General features: G+C 40.5%; 1 protein-coding gene across 4 annotated transcripts in view; it reads right to left on the reverse strand.

The window, feature by feature from the left end:
* Positions 1-12,377, reverse strand: part of ca10a (carbonic anhydrase Xa) — a 266,880-nt gene that overhangs the window by 143,388 nt on the left and 111,115 nt on the right. For all 4 annotated transcript variants that reach the window (XM_084342353.1, XM_084342352.1, XM_084342351.1 and 1 more), the window contains one exon: positions 11,130-11,272. In XM_084342353.1, the coding sequence (XP_084198479.1) occupies positions 11,130-11,272 (143 nt within the window). The remainder of the gene's footprint in view (positions 1-11,129; positions 11,273-12,377) is intronic.

The raw sequence follows: 12,377 nt of genomic DNA on the forward strand, positions 1-12,377 counted from the left end.
GGCTTGAGCCACTGACAGCCCCAGCCCAATTTACCCCATATTTAATGCTTTCAACTGATATTTTGTAATGTAGATATCAGATTAGTATTTTTCAGGCCACATGGAACACACTGAGTTATATGAATTATATGTCAAGGAGGTTCCCAAAGCAATGAAATCATTGAAATCTTGTATTGTAATGAAATATGTATTATTATTAGCAGTAGCAGTAGTAGTAGGTGGGAAGCTTTCAATCTGCAGCTGTCGTTGTGCTCCTCTTCAGCTCCGTCTGTTCTCCTAGAGCGTTAGCACCATTCTAAACCTGCACAGCTGAGTAGATGGATTGATATCTAGTGTAGGAATGCCTGTGTTTCTTCTTTCATGTCATCTGCTGGCTGTCGTGACGCCGTCTGCTCTTTTCAAGCTGCCATCCACCCCCTCCAAAATAATGTTCGCGCCGCACCCACTGTGCCCATCCGTGTGCCTGTTGGTGAGGGATTGTTGGTGTGGCAGGCCAGCCAGTAACTAAACTCTAATTACTGACTTGCATGTCTAAGTTCCGGGAAGTCTAGTAACCTTGTGAGGTTAAATAATTTGTCTTCATCAGCAACAGAGACTCACAGAGAGTCCCGATGGGCTCTGGCTTTACTTCATCAATTATACCAGCCTGATTTGTTTAGATTAGACCCATGCATCTCACACAGGTAGCATTTGGTGGAGTTATCACAGAGCTGGTGACCCACTTAGAGTGGTGTAAGGGAGTCCTCTAAGGCAGTGTCCTAGCTCCCAGATAATGATTCAATTTCTTAAAAAAACAACCTTTTTTCATTAAGATGAGAAGGTGTAAACACAACATTGTCATTTTATCAGCTTATAAAGCTGATGTGATGAACTTGTTAGCAAACAGCTGTTTATCTACACATGCAGCTGTTACGGAGCAACACCAGCATTCATTTGAAGTCGTGTTTCTGGACAACTCATGAATGCAAGCTCAATACTGACTCTTTTAGCCACCTTTTGGTCTGAACCAACTTCTGAGAAAAAGCTGCTTACTGCTCTCCTGTGTTCACCAGCTAGTTGAGAACTTTGTGTGTCTGCTGTTTGCTGCTGAGCAACAGTGATAAAGCAGCGAGAGTGAACCTACATGGTAAAGTTGGGAGCCATAAAACCAGAATGGATTCGTGACCATGGGCAACTTCTTTTATAGCGTACATAGTCACTTGATTCAATCATTAGGATAAATGAAAGTTCATGTTGGACTGTAAGGCACCTTTACTAAATATTACTATACAACTAATATGAATCTGACACAATATAGGCCTGAAAAGGGCAATACACCATCTGACTGTTTATTAGGTCAGAAACCTAAAGAACCGCGACCATTCACCCTGAGTTAACAGTCCAAAAGTTCTACCATAGTTGACGTATTTGACGAGTCTTCGAAGATCCATATTTTACAAGGTATTGTATCAAAGTTAGAAATTCCAGTGAACTTTCTTGGTTACTGTAGAAACAGATTGTTCCCTGAACATCAGAAGAGGCAGTATGTGTTCCAGTGATGATGATTACAGAAAGAAATTCCATTCCAAAACTGAGTATGCTCATACTATGTGAAAGCAGACGTGTGCTACAGGATGTGAATTCAAACAGTGGATGTCTTTTGGGAATAAATTCAACATTTTCTTCACCCTGCTTCTTTTATCATGGAACATGTATTACTCTGTCACTGTTGACAGCTGATATTTTGTGTGAAATGTGTTGAAGTGTTCACTGAATAACAAAAATATCCTATGGAGAATAACATTCTGGCTGAAACTTATAATCAAACAGATTAGCAAAGATTCTGAATATCTGCATCTCTTTTTATAATGTCCATGTTCCTCTCAGAAGCTTCAGTGTCAGCCGAGGCCCTGAAAGCCTCTCTGTCAGCTGAGCCCTAAACCTTGTAAGACACAAAACTACAAAGCTTCCTCCCTCGGGATGTCATTACCAGCTCTTTGAGAGGGGATCCACCAATGGGAGGAAGAGAGGGAGAAGTTTTCAAACAAGCTGTAAGGGCTGCACACACATGGACGAAATCCAACTGAGATCACATGAGATTTCTTGACTCGTTTTGATTTTTCAACAACAACATGCGGAAACTCACACATTCTACATTAATTAATTGGAATATATTTGTCATGTAGCGATCACAGGGAAACCTTCTGTTGGCCTTTTTGCCTAGTTTTTCCCAGTATTGCTGTTTTGTTTCAATGATATGAGAGCCATATAAAGCAAAGATGAAGGCAGTCCTGTGTATCATGCTGGGCAGTGTCCCACAGCCTGCAAGTCTGTGCTGTGAGACCACAGCAAAACTAACTCTGACCCACTCCCCTGTGAATCATCCTGCTATGTGCTCCTGCACATACCCCATGCATGCCAGCCATCTCCCTCCATCATCCACATACCCCAAAACACAATATATGTGCAGACTCTTATCTAATCTCATTCCTCTAACCAGGCCAAGACAACACAAAGGAATGACAGCAGCATGTGGAGGCTGGAAGTAACCTGGGAGGAAATACAGACCACATACTGAGCGAGAACATGCAGCTGATTGAAGTCTGTCTGGGAGGATACACAGAACACATATATATGGAGAACACACAGTCAGAAGTTTCATTTTATTTTAAATCAGCTTTAACTCAGAAGTCCAGCGTTTCCCCCAAGGTGGCCGTTAAACAGAGATCAAACAGCTGATTCAAATATACACCGTTGTAGGAGGGAGTGTTTGTATGTTACAAATAATGAGCTGCTTGGCTTCTCCTTTTTCCAGCCTTAAAAACTGCACCCTGTAGATAACCTTCATCAGCGATAAACATGACATTATTATAGATCTGAACCTGCTAACAATTTCAACTTCAACAACTTCTTTGTGTTTTTCAAAGCCTGATGTATCTTTTTCCTCTGTTGTCCAAGAACTACTAGAAACAGATCAGTCAGGCACACTGGTGCACTTGTTGACATGTTCCTTCATTACTACTGTATGAAGACAAAAACTGTAGTTTATTTCAACTTAGTCCCACACACATTGTCCTGCTGCTTACAATAATAACTGCTACAGCACCAAATCTGCATTAATCCACCACTGAAAAAAGACCCCAACATGCACTATTTTTCCTCATAACTGAGTGATATTTGATAAAGACTGCACTTTGCAGTTGTTTTAGTAAATTACTGAGACTTTTATAAAATGACATCTTCGGTAACTGATTGGCTTGGAGCTGGTTGCCACAGACAGAGAGAGGAAGTAAGAAAGTATGCAGAGACGGAGGAAAACGTTAACTTTCTAAAGGGGCCTATTTAATGAATTTTGTTATCTCTTAAATGTAAAGTAAGCATGATGTGTTTTACATTTTTAGCATTCTCTGCAAGAAGGCAGTCTATAATGCGTACACTAACATTTTTTTAAATTTGCGATTTCATATATATGTTGTTTTTTAAATTTTGAATTAAATGTATTTTAAATATTTATTTTGTTTTGCTGACATTTGTAATAATAGAAGATGCCATATGTTCTGTATTAATACGGTGTCTAGTATTCTTATGTTGGCAGGGCCAGATATTGGCACAGACACAGAAATAAAAATGAACTAACTCAACAGCTCAGTTTGTGTGTTAGTGGTAAATCTGCTATTGAGAGGAAACACAGACATGAACAATTCAACATTAAATCACAGATCGTGTCTCCAAGAAAACTACAGATTACTTAGTTGATTATGTTAAACGTACAGCGTGTAATATATCAAGTTTTTAGCGACATCTAGCGTCAAGGTTCCAGATTGCAACACTCCCTCACCCACCCCTCCCATTCCGAAGACGTTGGAAAAGCTCCAGAAGCTACGGTGGCCCTCACGGACAAGACATAAATATGGACTCGTTCACAACAACGTCAAGTGTTTCTACTAATTCAAGTGATGAGGTAAAGATGTATTTAGTTATTTAGTCTATTAAACTATAGGTTATAACTCAAAATCATCCAAAGAAATGATGATGGGTGATGAGCGGACAGACTGTCACACTAAGTCATTACTTTGACTGTCTTTGGCACACTCCCAGCCCTAAATATCTTAGTTATCGCTCCATATGTTGTCAGAATGCAACAGACAAGGAATAAATCTAAATAAATCTTGCTAACAGGACGTTACCACCAGCTCTCTGAGAGGCACAAACCCAGACTATGGTATTTAAAGTTATACGAGGCTGCATTTCTTTTCAGTGAAACTAATGTACTACTGATCTACGTTATCTATGTATCATTAGCTGCGGAGGGAAATATATATTATGATCGGTTGTAATCTTTAACGTTACTCTTACCTGTCCAGCAGAAAGCAGAACACTTCAGCATCAGTCTGCAAACATTTCTCTTTCATCAGATTTCCCTCTTTGAAAGGCAGCTCCAGTCTATATTATTGTTTTATGCCGTTGCTTGTCCCGATCATGTTTAGCGTCTTGGAGGTTTCGTTTCTTCGACAACGATTCATGCTCCTGTGATTTTTATCAGATTCAAACTTCACATTACAAATTGTTTGGATAGCTAAAGAGGACTAGAACATTTTGACCTTGAGCACTTTTTTTGAGAAATGGAAGAACAATAAATGAAATAAATCATTTATAGTGATCTTTGAGAATGGATTGACTATGAAGCCTTTTCTGATCTTTATAACAAAACAAAAAAAATGACTCAGAGGCCATTCATGAAGACAAAATCCTCTCAAATTGGGGGTCTGTGGTCTCATGAGTATCCATTGTTGTGGTCTTTGACATGAATAAGTTTGGGAACCTCTGCTTTAGAAGATGCTGCACAACTTACAATCAATCTAAATAATTACCTTGCTCAGCTTGTTCATTGTCCCGGAGGAAGCCACTGCATGAAAACAACCATCTGTCTTCAACAAGCTGCTTGCTGTGACATGCTATGTAGTCAGGATATCTTTTGGTTTTGACAGGATTCTGTCTCAATTCAAGATTTTTTGAGAATGCAAGACTTTTGCAGTTACAGTCTTCCCTCGTATTCAGGACACACCAACAGCAATGTCTTGAGGCCGTCTGGGTCACCGTACTCTGATCCTACCATGTCTGTCCTCCTATACCTATATATATCTCCCTTCTCCTCCCCCTCCTCTCCTCTTTCTTCTGTCCCTCTGTTGAGCAGTTTGTAATTGAGATTCAGGCCCACAGATGGATATGCCATGGATGCTGGCTCCGACATCGCTGTTACACGTCCAGCTATCTGTGGAGCCGGAGACATGAGAAGAATCCCTCAGCTTCAAGGCCCCTGCATCGCTGAGGCAATTAGAGCAATCTCCCGCTTTGAGAGGAGAGAACGGGACTCAGTCAGATGATGGTAATTGCAGTTTTCATGCACGGGGCCCGCTCCCTTTTGTAATGCTGTGACAACCTCGCAGGTTCAGCCAACCCAAACTGGTGTCTAATTAATTTGAATCGACAATTTGCATAATTGAATATTTACGTTATTGTAATGCCTCTCCACCTTTTGCAACTAACATCAGCTTGTGTTTGCAGACTCAGACTTGTCAAGCCATTGACTCTTATGTGTACAGCAGCAAACATTGGTACATGACAGGAGTTTGAATGTGACCCTGTCACATTCAGCAGCCAAACGTGCTCTAACTTAGAAAGGCCTGTACACTTGTACAAGTAAAATTCAGTTGAGTAAAGTTTCACAACAATTAAGGTTTGTAGAAAACTGATATATATGATTTTTCATTCAATATAATATTAGCAGAGAAGTCACAGTTTCAGCACTAAAACTACTAATTGATGCTGTGGCAATAGATTAACGTATAACATACATTTTGCCAAGATTAATATGTGCAGTCGAGACCGGATCCAGAGCGATGTCATCACTGAGCTGGCGTGCAGCCAGGGGTCATAACTAAGAATTTATGAGCAGATCGACACATGAAGCCTTAAAGGGACAGTTCACCCTGAAATATAGTGCAAGAGTATTAACATGTGTTTAAAGTTTCATGGTGTGACTCTGTGGGAGCAGATGCAGCTACAGACATCACGTCATTATGCTTAATTTCTTTTTCTTAGAAAAAAAGAGATGGAACACAACAGGTGTCTCTTTTCATCATTTTATGGGTTACTAATAACACTTGTTCAAATCTTCACTGACGTAGATTCTCATGAGTGAAGCTTTACCACTGCAGTGTAGCATCAGCTTTTGCAACACATCACATCTTTTGTACACAATTTTCAATTTTTTATTTTTATTTTGAATCAACCACAGGAAGCCTTGATAACTGCCTTGAAAAGAATTTGTTGTCAATGCTTAATTGTAGTAATAGTATTTTGAAAGACTGTATGGCTGAAACTAGGGGTGTCACGGATAACCGGCATTGACAATAACCATGATATTCAGATAATGAAATATTGATAACGTGTTAATAATAGACATATGATAACATCATGTAAATAATCCGGCAGCTCTTAAACCGTTTCTTTTTCGTTCTGTTCTCATGTTGTTATAGTAGGTGCCGATCATTTGCCTTAACACTGGTTGTCAACCGCTAGACAACGGCTAAAGAAGAAGAAGAAGCTGCAGTGACAGTTCACTGTTAGCTAGTGTGTGACATGGCTCTGGTGTGTGGCTGCTACTCACTGATTTACTGCTGTGCAAAATCAGGTCAAAATAACAGACATTTATGGTTACATAGATTCTCTCTCCACCTACACTTGTACATTTCTGACCACACACAAAGTTATGCTGAGTTTACAGTTGAATCTTTATACCAAAGAAGGCTGTGAAACATACTTTTCAGCCTGGTTTTAGGTTACATTCTAATGGGATGGAAAACATCATGAAAAGTGAGCAATTCAGGTGACGTTTACGCTCAAAAAGATGGAAAAGACATAACGATGATGAGCATGGCACAGGTGCAAGTACAGGACATGATGTCCATGTCCTTCTGCACCATCTGCAGTACAGATAGCTCAGCATGGTTTGTAAAGTTTTCAGCATCGGCCTCTAACATTTCCTTCTTTTATAACGACCCTTTAAAACAAAGGTACACTCAATGGCCACTTTATTAGGTACATCTTATGACTTCCAATACAACAATGCCATACATTCTGCCTTTTCAAATAACAGACAGTATGGTTACATATTGGTGGACTAGTTGGAAATGTGTCAATTCAATTATTATTAAAGTGGTGTTATAGTGAGCTGTACTATACTGAGAAGTGTTTGTCCTTCAGTTGCATACATGAGGGGGGCAGAACATTAGAAACATCTATCAATATAACGCAGTCCATTACAATACCGTCACTGACCTCAAATCATGGGATTTGAACCAGCGACATTCCGATTACTTGCCAACTTGACCCTACAAGTCAGACATGATGGCAGCCCTACAATAACCCCAAGAATAGACTTGATTTAAATAAACACATACTGTTGCATGACTCCCCTTCCCCCTCAGCTAGCCACCACTTAGCAAAAGCTTGCGACTGGAAAAAAAAGAGTAGTTGTGAAACACCACTTACTGCTGCAGGGAACTACAGCCAAAAAATATTATCAGTGGGTCCAGGAGCACCTGTATGGATCCCATCAGCTACCTGCAAACATCTGCAGCAGTGAGCCGACCTGGTAAAGACCCAACACTAGCAGCAGAGCCTGGACTGGCCTGCAGACAGCCTCACACATAGGTACACACACCTGCTAACACACACAGGATATTAAAGCCATGTGCAGAAAGATCTTTAGTGACTGGCTGGCTAGCTCTCTGACTGATATCTGATTGGTTGGGTGGCTGGCCAGCTGGGCAGACCTGAGAATGTGGTTATTCTCTCCAGAGTGAAAGTACAGCTGCCATCCAAGAGCCTGCTGTTTGTTGTTCTACCTAACACTCCCTGTAATTAGGCAGATTCAGGGCTGCCAATATCATACACATGGGCTTCAACACACACACACACACACACACACACACACACACACACACACACACACACCAACCTGCAGGCTTGTCAGATTTCCTCATCTGGTTGATCAAGATTACAGCAAGATGTTTTCGTGAATAGTAGAAGAAGAAAAGACTCAGAAGAGGTAAAACAATCCCCCCTGGTGTTCAGATGGGTCACAGATTGTCAGAAAAGCATTGGGAGCTTGTTAAGCAACTAAAAGATGATTAAAAGCTTTAAAAGCACAACTTTTGCTGAAGTCAGGATTCCATTTAACAAGATGTCATTACTAAATATCCCTTTTTAAGGAATACACCACCCGGCACTGATGTTCCGCGTACACCTGACTTCAAAGCACAAAAGAACAAAAGAAGGAGAAAGCCCTGCATCCCTAAACGTGAAGAACGCCACCTATTTCACAGCACTAATAGATTCCCTGTGCATCTAGTTTTGAAAATAAAGCAGGACAAAAGACGTCTAATCCTGTTTCATAACCACTATTCATAAATGTGCAGGAAACACTTGACAGGGAGACTGAGGACTCTGAAAGCACGTTTTTTCACCTCCCCAGTTCCAAAGTGATTAAATTCATTAAAATCTCTTCAAGTAATTGCAGCTCATCTATGGCAGAGTAAATATTCATTTAATAGTGCCTTTTTGATAACTGTGATGCCTTCAATCCATCGCACATAGCGTTGCGTATCTCCTCGTCATTAATTAAATTTTCTCTTTGGAGGTCAATTAAATTTGCTTTAACTATTCATTAGCCACAATGCAGGGCTGCACAAAAATCTATTAGAGGAGGCGTTCATCTTCTCTGTGCAGCTTTTTGTGTGTGTGTTGTAAGAGGAGGGGTTGGGGAGGGTTAATCTTTCCCTTTGCTTTCCTCCTGGGCAGAAAGTGGGCTTAAGCTCTCTCTGTGTCGGGGTGGCGAGCTGAGCCGTGGCGAGCCGAGGCAGAGGCTCTTTACAGGTCTCTGTAGCGTGTTTGGCCAAGGCTGACTGGCTGCCAAACAGCCAGAGACAGAGCGGGGATGAATCAGCACTGACAAGGTGAAGCCAGCTTCGTGTTCGTGGCTGACAGCTCAGGTGCTCAGAGAGATGGAGACACAACAGATTACATTTAGGCCACTGCAGAGAGAGAGAGGAGGTACGAGAGAGGGCAAAATAAGAGGGGAAGAAAGAGTCCAAAATGGCTTTTGGACTCTGCAAACTTTTCTCAGCGATAAATGAGAAAGTTGGAGTGGTTTGTGTGGGTGGAAATGTGCATTCCGAGTGGGTGGTGGTCCATAATGTTTATCAAAAATGAGATGCTGAAGAAAACAATTTGAAAAAATTGAATAAAAACAATAGTTTCTTGTAGCATGTGGATAAATTACTGGAGAAGACTGAAATGTGTATCTAATGTGTTGTCTTTTAACATTGCAGATACAGTGTGTTCAAGTACGTATGTGCTTTGTTGCATGTCAGTATAAATGTTGGTATTTCAGGGAACATTTTACAGAAACAGTAAAATCCAAATGTATACATTTCATAGGTGTCATATCAACATTACTTCATTACATGTCTCATCATGTTCAGTTTACATGCATATAAGCTGAATTTTGTGTCAAGAGGTGGAGGTAATGGTGGTGACACTGGGCTGCCAAGCAGGACCACTGTTCAGACACTGTTTCAACAATTGTAAGCTAGAAACCACTGAACAATTTTAAGTAGAGACCATTGTTCCAGTCTGTGTTTCCAAGATTTGTAAGCTAGAAACCACTGAATATTTTTCATGAGGGACCATTGTTCATATTTTGATGAGTCATTGGGACAGCAGCGTTTGAATCAGATACTTTAAGCCAAAGCACAATCTTTTCCTCACCCTAACCAAATGGTTTTTGTGCCTAACCTAAAAACATTGTGGCAACAGAAAATTGAAAACTTAACCTAAAAAAAATATCTCTGATTCACGGAGACAGACATTGCAAACATTTATTCTGGCAATTGATTTGCTTTATATAAATCTGCGCATGGACAAATCAGATATGCAGATACTTTGGGATATACAATTATTTTCATTTCTTTTCCCACAATATTGACATTGAGCATTGTCCTTTATCTTTTGAGATGCAGCCCCAAATAACAGTGTACTGTCTCTACTTCTCTTTCAACTCCCCTCTGATTCATCCTAATAGCAATGAAATTGTGCCATTGTGAGAAATGTCCTTACTCCGGACGCACTGCAGGGTAGCTGCTCTCAAAGTGGAGTCCTTGAGGGAGCAGCAGGGGAGCCCTTACAAAAGAGCAATTGTTAAATTTAATTTTTATTTCAACTAGAAATTATACCAGTGAGAAAATGCATGACTATTGTAATCACAAGGTTTTTTTTTGGACTAATTCTGACACATCTTCTGAGTGTAGACAGATCTGCCATTTAATTCTAAACTCCCTTCTTCTATTAATAAGGCCCACGGTACAGGCCAGATCAGATGGGGGTGCAAGGATGTAATAAGAGTCTATTTTTGGATCTGTTAAATGAAGTCATCGACTGTAGCAGTGTACCATAGGTGGTAAACTGCAATGCATCCTATGTATATGCTCCATCATTGCCCATGACTAACCCTGTACTCACTGCTGGCATGTAAACATAAACTAATCATAACATTAATCTCACCATGCAACTGTGCACTTTTGAAAGCAGCCCATCTGTGAAGGCTTCCCAATTAGCTGCTGTCATATGGCACAGGATGGAACAGATTTCTGATACACACTGTCCTTGGTACACCACTGTACAGGAGAAAATAATAAACAATATGCTCGACTAATCCACTGTAAGGCTGCAGGATTTCATCTGTAAAGTCCTTGAGTTAGTGTTAAGGCTTTTCTTGAACCAGGACATAACCATTGTGCATGTCTGAACAGATGAATACTTCTGCATTTTATTTCCAGGAGAGTGTTTGGAGGACAAATAGCACAATAGGACACATTGTTTGCTTACACAAATGGCAGTCAGGAGCATCGATCATGTATACACCTTATCAAACAACAATAGTGCTGAAACATCGACCAACACAATAGCTGGAGCAGTGCAGTGCAACATCTTGAGATGCAACCAGCAGAAAAGAGAGAGTTAACAAAGCCCCAGCATCCATCAAGCGGACAGCATTGAAGAGTGCGTTTGCTTTTGTGTGTCTTTACCTTGCGTCCACCTGTGTTCAGCTTTATGGGCGTGAGGAAAGGGTCAAAGATCATGTGGCTGGTCTCGATGTTGACTGGCGACTGCCTCTTCCCCACCGAGCACAGGTTCCAGGCCGAGTTGACCAGCCCCCAGAATGATGGCACTGCAGCACAAAAGACAGAGAGGGTGATCAAAAGGGCGAGCATCTGCACCGGCGAGATAGGAGCGACCAAGAGGTCACACAGTTTGTTCCTCAGCATTTTTTTTTTATTCAGACCTGTCAGTCTCACAGTGGGAGAAATGTAATTAGTAGGGTTCGACTGATGTGGGTAATACTTTGAGATTGAACGTGCAGATGACTCCAAAATTATATTTCTTTTCATGTTGGGATGTTAGAATCTTTTTTTTAATTCTAAAATGTACTTTGATTTTTTGTAGGATTTTGTTCTTGTTGTATACCTTCATACCTCATTTTTTGTGATCAGCGTTTTTATTACTTCAGAACTACAAACAGAATAGCGACATGGGTCAGTAGAATGTCTGACTTTGGTCTGCTTTAGTAATGGTCATTCCGGACATACATACTGGGTCGTACTACAGTATGACTCAAACCTTGTATAGAGGAGTGGTAGGAACATGAATCAATTCATGCAAACACTCATGCACACTTAGCATACATGCATGCCTATTATACATCAAGTAGTTACACTGAAGTCATGCGACTGTGATATAGTTTGTCTATAGCCTTTATTTATGTTCTTCTTGTGCTCCATCAGAATCCATTGAATTTAAACTTCCAATAAACAACTTTCTTGCTTTAATGTATCATTCTGAAGTAAATACTGATTGCATAGTGACACCATCTGTGTATAGACTTGTTCCTCTTGCTTTCACAATGGCTTTCGGTCTGACACCTGGATGGTTTTTCCTGGAAAAACGAGGGTTAAATTACGGCACAAAGGAAGCACACTTGCCAATGCGCAACCAAAACAGGAAGAGACATTATTTTCTCCCCAGGTGTTGTGTCAGAGTCTGTTTCTCCATTGATACTTTAGGCCTGTGTGTTTCTTACCACCAGGACATGAGATGGTTAAAAAACGGTTCATTTTTCTTTGCAAATGGCATTTTGCTAACGCTGTCTTTACGACAGGGGCGCCAACAGTAACGCCACAGGGAAGCACTAAGGGGGAGGAAAGTGTAAAATAATGTATCGGCTGTAAAAAAATAAAATAAAAATAAATCACACAGCAATGAATGAACTCTTTATC

Source organism: Pagrus pagrus (assembly GCF_965226575.1).
Source record: "Pagrus pagrus genome assembly, chromosome: 21".
NCBI lineage: Eukaryota > Metazoa > Chordata > Actinopteri > Spariformes > Sparidae > Pagrus > Pagrus pagrus.